This window comes from Biomphalaria glabrata, chromosome 9 (assembly GCF_947242115.1).
Source record: "Biomphalaria glabrata chromosome 9, xgBioGlab47.1, whole genome shotgun sequence".
Classification (NCBI taxonomy): Eukaryota; Metazoa; Mollusca; class Gastropoda; family Planorbidae; genus Biomphalaria; species Biomphalaria glabrata.
In genome coordinates, this window is record NC_074719.1 from 37,496,182 (window position 1) to 37,516,918 (window position 20,737).

General features: G+C 36.6%; 2 protein-coding genes across 2 annotated transcripts in view; one reads left to right on the forward strand and one right to left on the reverse strand.

The window, feature by feature from the left end:
* Positions 1-3,013, forward strand: part of LOC106056350 (A.superbus venom factor 1-like) — a 117,097-nt gene extending 114,084 nt beyond the window's left edge. The window contains exon 40 of the mRNA XM_056040057.1: positions 1,822-3,013. Within this exon, the coding sequence (XP_055896032.1) occupies positions 1,822-2,041 (220 nt within the window). The 3' untranslated portion in view covers positions 2,042-3,013. The remainder of the gene's footprint in view (positions 1-1,821) is intronic.
* A 5,248-nt stretch (positions 3,014-8,261) lies between these two features.
* Positions 8,262-20,382, reverse strand: LOC106056353 (uncharacterized). Its single transcript, XM_013213057.2, has 4 exons — positions 20,239-20,382; positions 16,780-17,036; positions 9,922-10,066; positions 8,262-8,636 (listed from the first exon to the last, which is right to left on the reverse strand). Exons 2-4 carry the CDS (start codon positions 16,928-16,930, stop codon positions 8,609-8,611), a joined length of 324 nt encoding a protein of 107 aa, XP_013068511.2. The 5' UTR covers positions 16,931-17,036; positions 20,239-20,382; the 3' UTR covers positions 8,262-8,608.
* Positions 20,383-20,737: the final 355 nt, after the last annotated feature.

Below are 20,737 nucleotides of genomic sequence, written 5' to 3' on the forward strand. Positions count from 1 at the left end.
AAGGCGATGCTCAATACTGAGCTGTTGGAGGGGTGGTAGGATTAGTTAATTGACGTCCGGGTGTTATAAAAAAAACTTGCCCAGTCTGCTACGTGACAGTAGGAATGCTGTGATAATGTTGCTAGATCTTTACAGGAGATGAGCGACAGGGGATTGGCTATGTTTGGAGCATTGTCGCAAATACAGCATTTCCCTCTCTACCTGCAGCTCATGTGCGGACTGGGTGTCCCAATCGGCCTAGGCATTTCTATACAATCCAGCCCACAAATTCCATTTCTAGGCCTACCTGTCCTCACATATGATGGGCATCCATTTCTATGTCTACCTGTCCTCACATATGATGGGCATCCATTTCTAGTTCTTCCTGTCCTCACATATGATGGACATCCATGTCTAGGCCTACCTGTCCTCACATATGATGGGCATCCATGTCTAGGCTTACCTGTCCACACATATGATGGGCATCCATTTCTAGTTCTACCTGTCCTCACATATGATGGGCATCCATTTCTAGGCCTACCTGTCCTCACATATGATGGGCATCCATTTCTATGCCTACCTGTCCTCATATATGATGGGCATCCATTTCTAGTACTACCTGTCCTCACATATGATGGGCATCCATTTCTAGTTCTACCTGTCCTCACATATGATGGACATCCATTTCTAGGCCAACCTGTCCTCAAAATCATTATGTTTGATAATGTATCGAAACGCATGCATACAGTGAACTCTTTGTAAGAAATATATGTTGCTTTTTAATCGCTAAGTATGTAGGCCCTAAGCCCTAAAAGGATGAAGCCTACTAGTATCACTGTCTACGAATGAAGGCAATTTAATTATTTCAAAAAAATATGTTAACTTAAAATAGTATTACACTGTAGAGTCTGTGACAGATTCGTTTTTAAACACGACGCTCAGAGGGCCTTTTTATAAGAGAATATTATAAACCTTTAACAATTTGTTATGTGCCATAGTGGCATCGATGCGGCCATTTTGGTGGCCTTACCAGCCCATTTGGGTACCGGCCCACCGGGCTTTTGCCCAAATGCCCATATAGCCAGTTCGCCCCCTGCCTGCCGCAGCTGTTAATAGATTGTATTACACCAGATTGCAAGTAGTATATCAAGTAGGTAGCCAAGATACATTTCAGCGTTTTATTAGATGTAAGTTATAAATGAAATATCATTTTAGTAATTATCAAGTAAATGAAACCTATTGCTACAAAAATCAGAAGTCTAATTTTTCTTAAGGCTATACCTCTCAACGCTCCATTTCTCAATTAAGCTAAATTGGAACTGTCTTCTTCGTGCTAGGTCAGCTAGGAGAAAGTGTTCATTGCAGACGCCAGGAGAATGAATTACTGAAGCTTCCAATACAGACAAATACTGTTTATATACTGTATATTTCTGTTACCCTTTCCTAAAGATGCGCCATTTGTATTTATATTTCTCTAACCCTTGTTAGGCGCTTCCTCGGTCTCTAATGCAGATAAAACAAACGGAGATAACACTCAACGAAATGCAATAGCACAGGCCTTCAATATCAGTTAGTCGACGCTGATACTGAACAATACGTTTAGAAGCAAGGAAGGGAACTGTCGAATGTCAGCTAACTCTCTACGTTCATATCAATCTTCCCCTATCTCTAAGGCGTCCTACTGTAGTCTATTTACATCGGCTGATACTTCGCTCTGCCTAAAACCTTGTCTTGTTTGTACTAGTCACGTGATTGTCTCTAAGTTTCAAAACTTCCCCTATTTCCCAAACAAATAACTACTTCCTAATCTTGCCATAACACGCTATTGAACTCCACCTACAGATACGCCTTTCTGATGGACAAAAAAGTGCTGGTGATACAGAACTTCAGGCCAAGAGGTCTGAGCAGGGAACAGAAAGAGATCTCCAAGAACTTCAACAGGACTGTGAAGCGCCTCAAAAGACGAGGCTGCTCGGGAGGCGGGAAGACGCCCAAAGTGAACGGCAAGAATAGAAAGAGGAGAGCACGGCGCGGGAAAAACGGGAAAACCAAGAAAACGTAAAAACGAGAATGTGACATTAATTTTTTTTTTTCTCTTGACCGATTTGTTTTGTTTCCTTATGTGATTATGTTTTGACGTTACGTTTTTTGTTTGTTTCATTCATTACAAATACAGTTCTATACAATGAAGAGATCAAGTGTTTATACAATGCATTATGCTTTCATGATTATGTTAATTCTTATTTTTCTGTATTTGTTGACTTTTTTTTAAACGTTTTTAGGAGAATAAATTCATTGTCAGTAAAACTAGAAGCTCGTGAATCAGTGATGCTCAAACTATGGCCCGCGGACCACATCCGACCCATGACTCGGTGATGTCAGACTCGTCGTGAGTTTTGTCAACAGAGCACAATCAAACCTCGATGGGTTCCACGATTTATATTTTTCAGGCCGTGTTGCGGTCGGCCTGTTCAATATATATATTTATGAGCCCATGATTATATATATAGTTAATCAAATATTACGTATTTCATATAATCCTACAATTTAAAACAAAGTATCGAAATGTTAAAATTGACCTTTTCATGATTTTGTCTTCTGGCCGACATCCATGTTTTTGTGTTTGGAAATTCTTTCTTTTGTCACGTGGTAAGGTGATAATCCATATAGTTCTAATGGACATTAATGCCCTGTTCATTTAATGGTTTCGTCCAATAGAATGGAGCCTATTTCCTGTTCATTTGGTGACGTCGTACAATGAAACGAGCCAATGCAGCTTTATACTAAGCAATAAGTATTGACATTGGACTTAAGTGTCGAAGTGCCAGATATGGTCCGCAGGCCGTTCCTTAGGCATCAGTTGCGTAGAATATATAGATTTATGTAAATAAAACCTTCTCCAGCATTTATTTTTCATAGTCCAATGAGTATATCGATGATGAACTCAAAATGCAAGTACCCTTTAAGTTTGCAATCATCGAGAACTGAACACTGAATAATCTTCAGAACTTGAATCTTTTTTTTTTTTTTTTTTTTTTTTTTTTTTTTTTTAAGTAAATATAATGACAGGAAATATTCATAATGAAAATACAAGTGAGCAGATGCAGTGGCGTCAGTTAGAAGGGCGAAGGGTACGGATCGCACCTGATAACACCCATTATTTGGGGGGGGGGATAAGGTAACAATGTCAGAAACATGTCCACGCACATTTAGCAGTTGTGTAACAATTTATGAACTTTGGGAACTTGAGCTTTGTATTATGTTTCAAGATGGAGATTGAAAAAAAGGATTTTATAAGAAAAATTTATTTTGGTAGGAGGAGATGGGGTGCCACCATTAACTAATCTCACAAGGTAACCCTAGCCTGACCTATGTATAGAATTAATCACTTTTTATTTTCGTGTCAGGGCCGGCCTTAGATAATTGAAGGCCCAATACGAAGTGAATTTGATGGCCTTAATGAATTAAAAAAAACTGAAAAAACTAAACTATGCAATTAGTTAAAAGCCTGACTGTGTTTATATCTAAATTGACAAATAACTGAAACTCATGTATCGCAAATAAAATTTACAACCTCTATTATACTACCAAACATAAAGTTATAGTGATCTACTATGCTTGAGATCTGATCAAAGTTTCTCTACTTTTGCTCTTAATTTTTTTTTTAGTCCTTTATGAGGCTCCAACCACTTGGAGGCCCTATGCGGCTGCCTAGTTTGCCTATGCCTATTGCCGGCCCTGTTCATGTATATTTTGTATTCAATGTTTTGATCCATACCATATTTCTGTTATTGTGATAAGAGTAATTTGGATTTTTTTTTACGAGAATTTGTTAACACAGTAGTCTTCTCTTTGTGTAACATTACGATGTTTAAGATCCGGTTGACATTTGAAAGCAATGAAGTACAATACCATAGTAATAGAGGAGAACATTATAAGGATTTCCTTGGTGACGATTACCAAAGCGTTCGAAATTAAAATCGGATCAATAGGGACTGGTTTTGAAATCAATATTCCATAACTATGTTAAGGAGGCCATATTCAAAGAGACGTGTTGCCAACTAAAAATTACTTCTGAAAGCGAAATAGCTCAAAACAAAATCGAATTTAAGTGTTAACTAAGAAAAAAGTGCTAAAAGTATCGTAAACCTTTGACAACACAGAGATGTTCATCATTTCCTATACTCTGTAAACCAGATACACCAGAATAGCTAACTTATATAAATATGCGCCGTAGATGAAAAATGTCCAATAAAGTACACAACGAAATGTGTTATTTAATTATAAGCAAATTATACATATTTGTTTATATAAGCCTTGTCTGTACATATAAAGCTTGACAGTATTGTCTATATAGAATCTATTTATGTAAATGGTACAAATGTAATCTATATATTTTTATTATTTTTCTAAACCATGTGTTTTTTTGTTTTTTTTTAATCCTTTTCCCAACATACTTGATACTCATTGTATACATTTTAAAAATATGAATTAATGTTCTTAACATTGTTTACACAATACAAAAAAAAAAACGAAAGCAAAATAAGAAGAAAATAGTTTAAAGACTTTTTTTTATTGAGTTTGAGAGTAATGATGGGGGGGGGGGGGGAATTAGGATAGAGGTTTTGGAAAAGAGGGAGGTATGGAAAAAGGTTTTGGAAAAGATGGAAGAATGGAAAAAGAGGTTTTGGAAAAGAGGGAAGAATGGAAAAAGAGGTTTTGGAAAAGAGGGAAGAATGGAAAAAGAGGTTTTGGAAAAGATGGAAGAAAGGAAAAAGAGGTTTTGGAAAAGAGGGAGGTATGGAAAAAGAGCTGACTAAAATAAGTGGCTGTATAACGTAGAAACATAGAGGAATCCCTCGGTGGGCTCCACCTCTTGCCTTGTCGGGCTGGGGGAACCGGGCTTGGCTCAATGTGTCATGACCCCACAGTAAACTGATAGGATTAAATGAGCATCTGGTTCAGTGTTTCCCAAAGTGGGGTGCACGTACAGTTAGGGGTACGGTAAGACTTTGGAGGGGGGGGGGGGCACACGTTGCACCTCATTAACTATGCTGATTTTTTTCAAATACCCATGTATTATGTTCAGTTATGTGGGGGGGGGGGTGTGAAGGCGAGGGGTACTCAGCGTTACAAAAAAAAATATAGAAGGGGTACACATAGGTTTTGGAAATACTGATCTAGTTAATAAAGCCCCTTGGGTCAGAGGTCATCTTTTATTATTGACCACATGGAGAAATCTTTCCCCTTGGTCGATAGTCACGAGAAATCTTGACTTAATGTTTTTGTTGTTTTGGACCCTACACAAATGCTTTAAAAATTGGGGAAAGCATTAAAGAGGTGGAAGTATACAGAAAGTGGAGGATGTATCAGAAAGTAAAAAGTAACGCTCCCTTTCAGACCTTGAGGTCTAAAGGTCAGATGACGTAAAGGTCATCTGTTTTTGTGGCCCACGGTTAACGAGGGTATCATGTGGCCAGCACAACGGCCAACCGCCTTTACCTTTCCCCCAACTAATGTCAGGTACCCATTAGAGCTTGGTGGACTCAGAGGCGCCCAAAAATCCCGAGATTAAAAAATCCCAGTCTTCACCAGGATTCCAACCCTGTTCGGTAGCCAAGCTCTTTATCACTCAGCCACCGCACCTCCATCAGAAAGGGGGAAAAAATAAGAAAGGGGGGAAGGTGTGGGAAGCAGAGGCAGATTTGTTGTTGTATCTTTTTAATTGTTGACAATTTACTCCTCGACAAAATGCTGTCAGTGCTTGAACCCGAGTCAATAAGAGCAAAGAAAATTTAGCTCGACTTAAATTACAGGAAGCGTGATTCAAATGTCAAGGTTAATGACGGAATTGAAACAAAAAATGTTCTTTTATCTTGGGCAAACAAATGAAGTCAGCACCGGGCTGAAAATACATTATTCAAAGGGTCATAAAAAACGGTGATAACTTTTCACAGGTGCCGCTCAAAACATCGCGATTAATAACGATCCGTACTAATGGACAAGTTTGCAGTCGCCTGGCGGGTTTAAGTGACCAGACCCAGCAAATAATGACCGAGGCGGCATTTGGCGCTCAATGATTTTAAACGCGTCTGCTAAAAGGTGATCAAATGGTTGTTGATTTAAAGATAAAGGTGTTAATTTTGTTTTGAGTTTTATCTAAAGTAATCTGCTCCTGGGATGCTTGCCTGTGCAAGGACTGTTTGATTTGATGATGGTAAAAAAAAAAATGAAAACTGCATGCGTTTGGAACCTCTAACCTTATATGAGCGTACTTAAAGATTCAACTGAAATGTCTGTCGTGTCGACTTCATTGAATATTATTTGTTTTCTAGTATGTTTTCAAACGCTGTTATAACCAAGGGAATATTATAATCTTATATTATACAGACGCTACTTCAAATGAGAAAGATAATTACGTTCTGCGCTTATCCATGTGTCAATCCGGTCATGCACGGTGATAAGCTCCCATAGTCTGTTTAATACTTCTAAATAGCACCAGCCTCTGGCATACCAGTCCAACACCTGGCATACTAGTATGTCTTACATATTTAGCCCATCAAAACTGATTACACTGGCAAGTGGATATCTGGTCCATGTAAAAAGCCGGAGCACTGGGTAGCTGAAGCTTGTTAGACTATTAAGGCGACGATTTACCAAACATCCACTTGCGGTATTAAGGTTTCAGGAATCAAGCTAAAGAAAAAAATAAGGATTTTGTATCCAGGGGAGGACAAGGTGTTAAAATCGGTCCTGGCAATACTACTTAATCCGACCCACATATTGCGCGCTGGACCTAAAAACAATACGCAAAGTTTGATAACGTATCGGCAACAGAACATATGCATGCATGGATAAATTTATACATAAATTTAAAATATTTCTAAACGATATATGGTTACCAGGCGTCCTGCAAGGGGAGGACATGTCCTCAAGCCATGCCATGTTTTGAACGTTTAAATTAATAAAATTTCAAAACAAAAAAAAAATCATTTGGCGTTATTTTTCACTTTAAAACAAACAGGACAATACGCCATCAATAATAAAATTGAGCAACTTGAAAGCAGAGCTGCGTTAACTGATGACCAAAGCACAGCACAGAAATCTCCCAGAAACGTTTTCGCTTGAGATATTGGAGTGCAGCGTACCGAGCATGCATGAGAATATCAGTTGCGTTATACAAATGGATTTAAATATAAAATAAATATTATCTTCCCTTAAGGCAGCCTTAAGCGCACTAAACAAACTTTAGAATTGGTGATTTCCATTCCATTTAATCACGAAACCTAATGTTCTAATTCTCTACATTGCTTTGATCCACCAAAAGTTTACTTTGCCTACAACATAAAGTTCTGAATTTAAAAAAAAATCATGTAATGAAGTAAAATTGTTCCCAATTTCAAGCTGGTATTTATCATGGTTACAAAGTTATGATCAGTTAAAGACACACGAGTTCAATTTTGTACTATTATATTGTGAAAAAAAAAATAAAAACTTTACATATTTTTAAATTATCTAGCGACAAAACGGCTGCGATGAAAACCTACGCCTAAATGTCGCTTACTGCGAAAAGTGACCATAACTCTGAATCGGACATAGATTATGGTGTTTCAGAAGTAATTCTGAGAACTTATACATACTGTGTAATTATTATATTATTAATAACATAATTATAATGTATATATATATATATATATATATATATATATATATATATATATATATATTGACTATTGACTTTAATTGACACGTGTATTGTTTTTTTTTTAATTGAAAATTGTTTTTTGAAGTGTTTACTTAAATTCTTGATAATTCAATAATTGTATAGACTTAGCGATTAAGAGGCGAGCCGTATGTGACAGACGGATACGAGGGTTGATTGAAGGAGATGGACTGGGGGATTAAGTCACTGGACACCAAGCTACCCAATGTAAAACATGAGACTTCATTGATAGACCTGGTGATCAACCTATAACACCTATATTCAACACAATAACAACCAAATAGGCAATTGCTCTTTTTTGTTCTCTAAGAAATTAAAAAGTAAAAGAACTCAAAACGCCTGGGAATCAATAATTCACGTACCAAACCGCCACACACACACACACACACGCACACGCACACGCACACACACACACACACACACACACACACACACACACACACACACACACACACACACACACACACACACACACACACACACACACACACACACACATACATATACATACATATATACTTAAACTGATTCCTTCAAAGATCAAAGGCATTTATTCCAGGACTTTTATGTTTCTCTTTATTTTCCATCAGCTAAATATCATTTAGTAAATAAATAACAAGTGCATGAAATAGTTTCAAAATGTATTAAATAAATAAGAGATTAAACTCGAAGAAAACAAGGCAAAACTAAATGTAATGGCGAAATCAAATTTTTACAGTTGATTTTAATTGTCCAACCAAAGTTTTAGTTAAAATTATGTCTCCTTTCCTAAAAATAGACTCTGCCTGTTTGACATAACTAAAGATACCGATAATGAAAAAAAACAAACAAACAAAGAAAGGAAAGAAATCTGAAGAGCCTAAACTTATTTTTAAAAAAATAAACATTCGAAATCAACCACATGATTCATCCACCTCGATGTTGTCTGCCACATCTGGAAAGGTTGAAAAAAAACAACAAAATTAGCAAAAAATCAAAATAATTTTTAAAATGTATAATTTTAATCCTTAACATTCTTGGAATAAGAAGACTATGAGAACAACAAATCAGTTTGTCTTTCGTCACCTAATGTACGCGTCAAAGTCTCAAGAGATGTGTAAACACTGATTTCGCGAACTTTTTAAACAGAAGATTGGAGAATGAAAGGGAGTTAATTAGAAATGAAAAAGTTTCAGCTTCCTTTCTGTTTGAGACACCATTATACCATCATTTAATAAGTTTCAAGCTTTTGAGAATCTATTAATGAAATTAGCTATATTGCGAAATAATAGCGTGTGTTTAATTGTATCGTGATTTCAACTTGGAGAATGAAAGTGTTTTATTTCGTAATTAGGATTTACACGTGCAAGTACTCTGATAAATAGAATGATTACAGGTTTAACTCTTATGATCGGAGACCAAGGAGGGTTAACTGAGTGAGGGAGAGTGAGTTTTAGTCATTTCAATAGCATCGCGAGATGAGGTTCAACAGACATCTGAACCCGTTACTACCACAAAATGTTTTAATACATTTAAAGTTTTCCGCATTGATAAAAAAAGGTCTCTCTATCAACCAGTGTTTGTTGTTTTAGGTCTGGTACGAAAGGAAGAGTATTACATCCAAGGAAGACCTAAAGGGGGAAAGGTTCGAACTCGATACCATTGCACATGATGGAGCCAAACATCTTTGGGGGAAAGCATTCAAGAAGTCTTAGTTGCTTTCAGTATACTATCCATGTCTCAGAGCCATGCAGAAGTGTTGAGAGAACCACTGCTTGGTAGACACTGATTTTTGTAGACAGGCGGAGCAATACATTCCGCCACACACTCCTGACCAGACGATTAGCAATAGTTTCATTCTCAAAAGCGGTCTATTGACCTGTTAATATAACCAGTGCGTTTTTTTGTGACGGTACGCACTGGTACCTTTTTTTCAATGTGGGGAACAAAAAATATTTTTCTTGTACTTTAACGATTATTATTAATTTATTAGTAGTTAAAAGTTAGGCGATCCATCACTGAGTACCGGCACAAAAAAGGAGCACTGAATATAACTATAAATAAAATAAATTGAAATTATATTAACGGTGATAGAGTAAGTTAATATAATTCATCTATGTAAACAGCTTGGGTCACTGCGATCAATAGACTTTACAGCCGTAGTTAGGTTCACTGACAATGGGGTAGAGCCGCCAACTTTAAGTAAGGGGCCCAACATTCCCAGCACTAAGTAAACTCACGTGCAGCAGGCCAGGCCCGTCTCGTCATCACACATACACTCCCAGCACTGTCCTGACTGTGACCTAGCCTCGACAAAATCATCTTTCAGTACCACTGGTGGCTCCATACCAGTCTGACAGTATTCCAGCGTACTGCCATCTGTCACTGGAAAAAAAAGGTAATTAATAGTGTTATATGCATTTGTAATGACAGAGTACCTCAAATAGAAATCTTAGCATACATCCATTTTTCGTGTGACCAAATAAACCTGGGGGCTTCTGGACGGGGGTCCCGGGTTCGAATCCTGGTGAAGACTGGGATTTTTATTTCGGGATCCTTGGGCGTCTCTAGTCTACCCAGCTCTAATGGTACCTGACATCAGTTAGGGAAAAGTAAAGGCGGTTGGTCGTTGTGCTGGCCACATGGCACCCTCGTTAACCGTAGGCCACAGAATCAGATGACCTTTACATCATCTGCCCTATAGACCACAAGGTCTGAAAGGGAAACTTTACTTTTTTTTATGTCTTAACACCCAAAGATTCAACAGCTTATCATACATTTTTTAGGCCTAGAATGCCCTAGATCTACATGTATAGGTTACCGATTCACATTCAATCTATTTAATATTTTATAAAAAATTCTTAAAAAAAAAAAGAAGTGGGAGAGCTCTGCGGCGTCTCTAACCTTACAACTGTATTATGCTTTGTACTTGACAACATTAATCAATAGATAAATTTACCAATTAGCCAATTTACTATTGGCACTTAATTATTTTTTTCTGATATCAAAAAAAAAGGAAAAAATTTCTACATTCTTGAGAGACATAGTTGTGCGGAATGCTTCCCCATAGATAACCTTTGTTATTTTAAAAAGGGTTTTCATATTTAGCTTGTTTATTGCATTATTGGTTATCAAAATATTCAATGAACTGATTTGATGAAGATAAGCTTTTAGTTTGAGGCTTGTTTAACATGCAGTTAAATGTTCGTCTTCTTGATGGTTGAACAATGGACACAAAAATGTCAAGTTCCCTTTCTGACCATACGGTGCATAGGACAGATGATGTCAAGATCATCTGTTTCTGTTGCCATGTGGCCAGCACAAGATAAACCGCCTTTACTTTTCCCAAGCTAATGGCAGGTGTCCATTAGAGATGGCTGGATCAGAGGCGACTTAAAGATGCCGAAGTAAAAAATCCGAGTCTTCACCAGGATTCGAACCCGAAACCCTGTGTTTCGGAAGCCAAGGTTTACCACTCAGCCACCGCGCCTCTACTACGGACAAAGTGAATGATTAAATGAGAATTTCTTATTCATGGCATCCCTTTGTGTCTGAAGTGGTTATCGTTGTAAAGGCACATTACGTATACACCCCAGAACTACAGACACTCCAAACGACTTATTTATAGTGAGTTGTGCAGGAGAGTACTCTCTTTGGGATCAATGTAAGCGTTACAAAGACTCGCTTACAGCACTCTCAAGGAGTGCGAGATTGACATTCACGGTTGGGAAACGCTAGCTCTCGATCGCTCTTCGTGGCGTGAAGCCGTGAGTGTCGGAGTCTCAAAATATGAGGCAACGAGATCGGCCGTCAATAAATACCGTAGATCCCCCTCCCCCCCCCCCAAAAAAAAAAAAAAAAAAAAAAGGCTTACAGAAGAATCAGACATAATTTGAGCAGACCCAACTTATCCATGCTATCTTTGTGGCCAGCTTTTCAAAGACTCCATAGCCATCTTCAAATTCATAGGAAATGAGAAATGTGCTCATATGCGACAACGAAGGAGGAGCTTTAAGTATTAATATATTACGTAAATATTAAACAACAATGAATCTCTGCCCGTTAGATCTTATTACAAAGCTTATATCAACTCACTCTGTCTGTTTGTCTGTCTGGTGAAAAAGTTTGTTATTTCTCCCACATCCATTCTCGGATCAAGTTGAAACTTTGCAAAATTATTTATTGGCATAGAACTATTTGATGTTCAGTTGAACGATATGTATTCTATATTTTAGTAAGCCATAGTCCTAAGTTCTCTTATTCTTTGCTTGTTTTGTACTGATCATGAGGGGAGCCCGGGGCATGTAAATCATACCCAAAATGAGGGGGGGATGTCGTGCGCATCTTGCTTGATGTTTTCCTTTGTGTGCACCATAAGGATTTGTGAGTTTTGTTGTTCCTAAGGACGCATTTGTTTTGTTGATGTCATTGCTTCCTATGGCTTCTGTTGTGTGCCGATGGTAGATCTTTTGTGAGAGCTTTCTTTGGTGTTTTTCTGCCCCAGTTTTGGGTAAGTCAGTTATTGACTTTATTATTCGTCGTGGTGTAGCTCGAAATGCGTTGGTGCTATGATCGTGTGAACAAGACAATGACAAGAGACAATCAAACAGAGGGACAACATATTAAATCAAAGACCACGAATTTGAAAACGTTCAAACTTTCAATTATCTAGGAACTACAATTGATTTAAAAAATGACCTACTAACAGAAATAAAGGAAAGAATAGCAGGAGGCAACAGAGCATTTATAGCACCCATCATTTACTTAAGAGCAAAACAATATATAGGAAAACCAAGAAAATAATATACAAAACCATAATAAGACCAGCAGCAATGTATGCAAGGGAGACCTGGACACTGACTAAGACATCTGAAAATTTACTTAATACTTGGGAACGGAAAATCCTCAGGAAAATCTATGGTGCCATACAGGATGAAACAGGGTGGAGGACACGCACTAACCATGAGTTATATCAATTGTATGAAGACCCACCAATAGTGAATGAAATAAAAAAGAACAGACTACGTTGGGCAGGTCACCTTGAAAGAATGTCAGATAACAGACAGAGGACCGAAAATCGTATACAGGCAAAAACCAAAAGGCAGGCGACCCAAAGGCAGACCCCGAATGCGATGGATTGATGATGTGGAAGCAGATCTGCATCAGCTTGGGGTTAGGGCGTGGAGACGAAAGGCCCAGGATAGATCTGAATGGAAGTATGTGTTGAAGCAGGCCAGAGCTCTCCATGGGCTGTAGCGCCACTGGGATGGATGGATGGATATGATCGTGTGGACTGCGATTTCAAAGAAGGTTTATTTTTCTTATTAGGGACGCAGGTTTGGGACTCTGCAGGAGTCGAGTCTGATTTGTGGTAGGCTTTGGTATGGTAGTTGACTATCGTCCATGTCATTGGATGTGGGCGTTGCGAGCCCCGATTGACTGTGACAATGAGATTAAGGTGTGCTACAGTTCGTTTGCATAATATGTATATCTTGTATTTTGCCTTGTACATACTATTAATATGTATTCATCCTTCATGTAGTAATATTCATACATTCATTAAACTGTTGGACGCGCTCTCTTGTGTTAGCTCATGTAATTTAACGTGTCATTATTATTAACATTGTTCATGTTGAACAACATGTATTCTATTTTTAGTAAGCCATAGTTCTGTAATCTTGTTTTCAATGATGCCAGAAAAGCTATAATAGGATTCAAGAGCGGTAATTAATTACAAAATTAGAGTAGATTTACTAGAGCATAGTTCTCTGTTTTGTAGTTTTTAGTTTATGCTTATGTCCATTGCTATATAGTTCATTAAAAAAAAATAAACCAATCAATTGTAGAAATATATGAAATTTGTTAACGTTTCCAAAGACGGCATAGATGCTCTCTATTTTTTTGTTAATTATCGTTTAATGGTCATTTTACATCCCAAATATCGTACATGAAAAAAAATGTATATGACCATAACAAATTAAAGTTCTATTATTTCTTCAGAATCATATCAAATGAAATAGATATCTCAAGTTATGTTTTGAATATTCATCTTGAGGTATTGATGACAATATGATGTTACTTCTTGAGAACTCTTGTTCTGTTAACGTAACGATGTACTTATAGTTATGAGGCAGAATAAACATCTCTGTATATATATATATAATTCTCTACGTCGCCTACTCATGCCGGACACCACGCACGCACGCCGACTCTCTAACCCTCCGCCCGCCCCTCCCGCTCGTACAAGCGCCTTCCTCGCTCTCCAGGCATGCGCACACAGTCGTTCGCCCAAACCCACGCCATTTGGACAACTGTGCCTTTCAGGAAGTGCTCACCCGTCACTAAATGGTGGCGTATGTTACACCGCGGGTCGGCTAGTATTGACTAATTTTGGATCGGGTAAAGACTCCCAAAAGTTGCTTTCGTGTTCATTTAGTTCTAAATGACAGTGTACACGGTAAGTCTCTTAAGTCCCCATTTTAAGAAATAATAAAAATGCATGCAAAAAAAGTTATTAAAATTTACAAAATTATCACCTCCCCTTCCTATAAGTAGTAAACAGTTTTCTAAAATTGTTTATTTAATGAAAAAAACGTTTATTTATTTCTACAGTCGGCTAGCAGTCGATCAAAAGAAGGCGATGCGCTTAAACTTTGCAAGCACCAAAATATCATGAAATCGGATTTTCAATAATTTTTTACATCTAAACGTGATTAAATTAAATTTAGGGAGGGGGGGGGGTCGGAATTTAGTGACTGATATTTCGCTTTGATTTTGTTTATTTTAGGTGATATTTTAATATGAAACCATTACTTGTCCAAGCACAGCCAAGGGGGTTTTGAGTTTAAAACCCCCTACCAGGGGGGTGGCGGTTAAATCCCCTCGTCTATAAAAAAAAATAATGCAAACGATCATCCCCAAATTCCAAGAGCATAGCTAAGGAAGACTTTGATTTTAAAACCCCCTCCGAAATGTTTCTAACGATAAAACCCCTTTGTCATTATAAGACTAAAGCATACATCAGTCACCAGATTCTATGAGAGTAGCCAATAGTGGGTTTATGTTTGAAACCCCCTCGAGCGGGGTTTGAAGCTAAAAACCACCTCTTCAATTAAAAAAAAAATTACGCACTAACATTTCTATGAGCGTAGCCATAAAGGATTTTGAGTTTAAACTCTCCCTCCTCCAGAGGGCTTTAAATTTAAAACACCTCCAGATGGTTTCGAGTTTAAAACCCCCCTGCAGCGGGATTTGAAGCTGGAAGTCGACCCTTAGTCAGGTTGTATCAGAGCATCGCATGAGGGACATGTTCTCCGACAAAATGAATTACGCATACTAAGAGATGCGATAACATGACGGCCATTACGAGGAAAGAGCAAACAGGGACATACAACTTGGCTCCACACTTTCATGGAGGTCATCAGAATGTAATAATGATTATACACATATATATATATATATATATATATATATATATATATATATATATATATATATATATATATATATATATATATATATATATAAGTGTGTGTAATTAATTATTTTGTTTGATATCGAATAAGGCAAATAACTTTTATATAATTAGTAAATGAGGTTTTAAGGACGGAGTTCTTCCCATTTAGATAAATCTTTTTTATATAAAAAAAATATCTTTTAAAAATATTTTGCTATTTTAAATGTAGATACCAGGCCTATAGTTCAATTTTTTTTTTTTTTTGTTAATTCAACTCTGGCGTCTCTTTGAGTTATTGAGAGAAGTATCAGTATGTTATGTATCAAGTATAACCCCAGTAAGGAGTTCACAACAATGATAACAGTATGCATGTAAGTTGGACATAATTTAAAACAACAATTAATAAGTAACTTTTCATACTATCGCGTGAGCTGCAGAACTCCTTCACATATATAGTACACTTAACTAAAGGATTTTTTTTTTGTGAGGAATTAGAGATTGACCATTTACTAAGCAATTAGATTAATTAGATATTCATTATAAGACATCAGTTAGGCCAGGTTCACATTTAACTTCACATTCACTTTCACCTATCCTTTGGTCTGTGGACGGCTGGGGCACCACACAAGATCTGTCAACCTTCTTTCTCCATGCTCTCTGTCATTTGTCTTTGATCGAATTTAATTCTGATGTTCTTTCTGAAAATATTGATACCTGCCTTTTTACCTGCCTGGGTGGACCACTTCGGGGCCGATTTTGCGTTTGTGTTTCCACACAAACTGTCTTTGTAACCTTGTTTTTTAATTTATTATGGCAAATTTTTCTTATAAGTTCTTGACCATCATCGAATTAGACCTACTATTTAAAATTTTTATACATGGCAGAAAAAGAACTATAAATAGTTATAAATATAAATAGTTAGCTTTTAGGCTTTATCATGACTTGATATACATGCAATGGCTACATTTGGCCTGCCAAAGGCGAACTCTTTTGTTAGAAAAAAAATAGTAATACAAAAAGAGGTCTATATTACAATTAGAGCAGTGTTTCTCAACTTTCGGTTAAAAAACAACATTTAAATCTCATTATTCATCCAATAATCAAAAAGCATGTCAAATTAAGTAAAATAAAGTAACGTGAGGAGCCATTACTGAAATGTGACTGACAATCTAGACAGAAGTAGTGGAAGTAGAACGGGATTAGTTGTCTTTATGTTATATTATCTTCGTGTTTGGCGAGACCTCTTGTAGTGGACCTGTTTTGGTCAGGTATCAAATAAGGGAAATAACTTTTACATTATTGGTAGATATAGCTTTTATGTTGGAGTTCTCCCCCTTTAGATTTTTTAAAAGGATTTTTAAAAATATATTTCGCTTGCTTAGTTGTCAACAAGCCAGGTTCAATTTGTCGTCTTGGACATTTCTATAGTTGGTCGTGAAAATGTCCAATATTAAGGACACTATGACGCGTGAATGAAAAAAAAAGAAACTAATCCTTTCGATTTTACGTTTAAAATAAGAAATAACATTAACAAATTATAATTGTGTTTTTTTTTTTTTTTTTTTTTTGGGGGGGGGGTTCCATGCTCATCTATCAACTGTCGGTTTTGTCAGAGTTGTACACAATTATCTTATCAACTTACGGCGAGTTCGAGACAGGGTTCCAAATACACAGGTATAGTCCAAGTTTGCAGCCACAAGTGGAAATGACGTCATCAATCCCAGAATGAATGTCAATGCGAACAAAATGACAGGGTGATAGGACGCCCCCTGTGTCACGTGAGGAACATTCATTTTCTTGGTCGTCTCGTTTCTGTCAATTATTTCCTTCTGCTTTCGACTGTGTATCTGTTTTGCAGGAGGTTCTTTAAATCTTAAGTCTGGTTACTCAGCACTCCATCTGGCGTCCATGTAAATAAATGAATTTAAATTTGTACATTAAGTTTTAAGTTGTCATTTTTAAGATGAGAATGTTAAATCTTGAGCATTTAAAAAAAAAAATATAGACAGAAATATATAAAAGAACCAGCAAGACATTTTTGTTCTATATTGACGTTTAAAACAACAACAACAATGGACCTGAATAGTTCTAGGAATTGGGTCTCCACCAATAAGAAAACTTGTGATCTTAAATATTAAAAATCTAAATACAACACAATGGACCTCATTCATTAATCGTAAACAAACAACATTTAGCCACGTGATAATATTGATAAAACACTGAAAAAAAAACTGTCACGTGACAGCCTGTGTGTATTACGTAATTTGTATAGAAGAAATAGAGAACCACTTTGCTAAATGTTGTTTGTTTACGATTGGTGAATGAGGTCCATTCTTATATTCGCGATGAGTGCTTCAAAAATAGAGCCTATAAATGAATTGCTAATTTGCTATCATTCTATTCTAATTTATAATAAATAAAGTTCCCCTTTCAGACCTTGTGATCTATAGGGCAGATAATGTAAAGGTCATCTGTTTCTGTGGCTTACGGTTAACGAGGGTGTCATATGGCCAGTACAACGACCAACCGCCTTTACTTATGTCAGGTACCCATTAGAGTTGGGTGGACTCAGTGGCGCCCGAAGATACGAAATTAAAAATCACAGTCTTCACCAGGATTCAAACCCCGGTCTCCGGTTCGGAAGCCAAGAGCTTTATCGCTCAGCCACCGCGCCTTTTAATTTATAATATATAGAACAATAAAAACAACTCAAGATACAGAAATTTTACAAAGAGAATTAGATGAATTACAGAAATGGGAATCAAATTGGAGCATGTCTTTCCACCCAGAAAAATGTCAGTTATTAAGAGTAACAAAAAAACTAAAACAAATTAATTCCATAAAACTAAAATGTTATTTAACCATGGTAAGGCCAATATGCATCCTCTGTTTGGGACCCCTCAACTCAAGAAAACATTAAGAAACTGGAACAGACACAAAATAGAGCAGTGAGATTCATAACAAACGAATATTCACATTTGACTAGAGTAACACCTTTAGTAAAATCACTAATTTAGAAATCCTTCAGAATGGAAGACTCAAAAGTAAAGTAGCAATCATACATAAAACACTGAACCATAATCTTCAAATACAAAAACAAAATCTAATAAAATACTCAGAAAGACACAAAGATAAATGTACATTCCTCGTTCCATTTGCTAGGACAAATTTGTGCAAACACTCCTTCTTCCCTAGTGCTATTAGAGCATGGAATGGGTTGTTTGAGCTAGCCAGGAAAACCAGCGACTTGGCAGAATTTAGGTCATTGATTAATATGCATGACTGAATGCATGACACGTAGGACGTAATCATCTTCTTTTTTGAAGTAACGTCTGTATCATAAAAGATAAGAAGATAAGAATTCCGAGGTAACAATGAACAAATATGACTATCATCTCAACATCGCTTCCAGGGGCGGACTGGGTGTCAAAATCGGCCCAGGCATTTCTATAAAATTCGGCCCACAAATTCTCTATCATGTGATGGGCATCCATTTCTAGGTGTATCGGTCCTTAAAAATCATTGTTATTAAGTTTGATAATGTATCAATATGCATGCATACAGTGAACTCTATATCTTAATAAGCAATATGACGTCTTTTTAAATCAGCAATGTAGGCCCTAAAAAGATGAAGCCTACTAGTAGCACTGTCTACATTCTACATTTTACTTTTCGGAAAATGTGTTAGATTAAAATAGTATTACACTGCAATGTCTGTGAAATATTTTTTTTAACAAGACGCTCAGAGGGCCTTTTATAAAAATAATAAGAAGAATATTATAAAACCTTTAACAACTTCATATGTGCCATAGTGACTTCGATCAGGCCTTTTCGGTGGCCCTACCGGCCCATTTGGGTACCGGCCCACCGGGCATTTGCCCAAATGCCCATATAGCCAGTCCGCCCCTGATCGCTTCTCCTCTTCAACTTGCTAGATCCAGATTCTGGTCGAGCTCGTATCAAGATCTGCTCTTGCACGTTCATTGTCGCGTGGCGTGAATCAGATATTACAAGGAACCTCATTGATTTAAGATTAGTCACTATTTTAACAGCTACATTTGCATTAACACTTCTAGTTCTAGCAGCAGCTTTATTTATTTTGTTAATACAGGCTCTATTTAAAAAAATAAATCTTCCGTAGTAATTATGAGTATGGAATAATCACCATTTATTTTCTTACTATATACAGCGAATTTACTAAATAATTTTGTGAACTACTTTTCACTACTAAAAATAAGATATAAAAACATGTTTTTAGATTGTATTCAATATGTTGCCCTGATGAGAGCGTACTCATTTTGAATTATCAATAAAAGGAATTTTCATTAAGTACGGTGAGCATGTTCATGAATAGTACTAGATGTTAAAAGATTTAAATCAAGTTATTTCAGTATTTATTTCTTTGATATGAAAGCATACCAAGTTAAAAAAAATAACAAGATTACAAAGAGAGTTTGTATTATCTCACAAACTCAGAGGCGGCCCTCCATCGGAGTCGGATCCCTGTCTGATCCGCCTATTCACAAGAAATATTCAAGACGTGATTTGTTGTTGACATTTCTTGTACCTTTATAAATATATTTGACTGAGTGATACTGAAAATACACAAAAATTTATCTTTCTTTTTTAACATATTTTTAACATTATCTCCCTTACATTTATGTATTGTTTTAGAATTGGTGTATTTTTATTTTAAAAAAAAATCGCTTGCATAATTAATTTTATAAACTAAACGGTTTGCTTTTAGAAAACAAAAAGTAGCCGTTACACATAAACTTTGCAAAGCCGCATCGCATGGTGAAATGATATTTTTCATTTCTCTTCTAGTTTTTGAGATCTGAGTGTGATAGACTGACATTTTCCACAAACCTAATAGCGGCTTTTTTTCTTACGGGGCCGCTAAAAAACAACCTGTCCGGCTCTAAAACAAAATAAAAATTCAGACTAAAAAAAGACTGGCCTTAAGCATAAAAAATTTATCGTAATTTAACATTCAAACCTTATTCTATATTTGTCTACATGCAAACAAACTTGCAAGAGTTTTAATTTCTTAGCAAAAGATTCTAGTGTTGGCAATGAAGTGAAAACAGAAGAAACTCACAGCTAAATCTTTCCACTGTATCTCACACTTAGCCGGTTTGGTTTCGACTGGTTGGTCTCTTCAAAGATCACGACATTTATACAGATCTCTAGATCGCCCTAATTTAATGGCATGTTCCAGAAGAAAAAAACAGAAACGTTACAATGATCTAATTTGTACTCTCTTGCTGGAAAATTGACAACCAATCAGAAACGAACAAGCGAGGGCGGGAATACGGGAAGCGGAAAAACCAAAAACCAATCAAACGTCGTCTGCTTCAATTAATCTTTCGTTGGCTTTTATTTGTCTGTCAGATTTATTAAAAAAAACAATATTGAATCTGTGACATTTTTTTTTAACAATCGTCAGGACAACAATAACACATTTGCATGCACAAGGTAAATTTTTGTTAGTGGAATAAATGTTATAATTTGCCTGCTAAGGCTTGTGTTTTTGCCTTAAATAACATGCGAGCAAAAGTATCTTGTATAGATGTGTAGTTTCGGTTGTTTATTGGGGA

Coding starts and splice junctions, on each gene's coding strand:
- LOC106056353 (XM_013213057.2), bottom strand. CDS start 16,930: ATGAATGTTCCTCACGTGACACAGGGGGCGTCCTATCACCCTGTCATT. Junction 10,067..16,779: donor AACCCTGTCTCGAACTCGCC/GTAAGTTGATAA, acceptor TTTTTTTTCCAG/TGACAGATGGCAGTACGCTG. Junction 8,637..9,921: donor ACGGGCCTGGCCTGCTGCAC/GTGAGTTTACTT, acceptor CAACCTTTCCAG/ATGTGGCAGACAACATCGAG.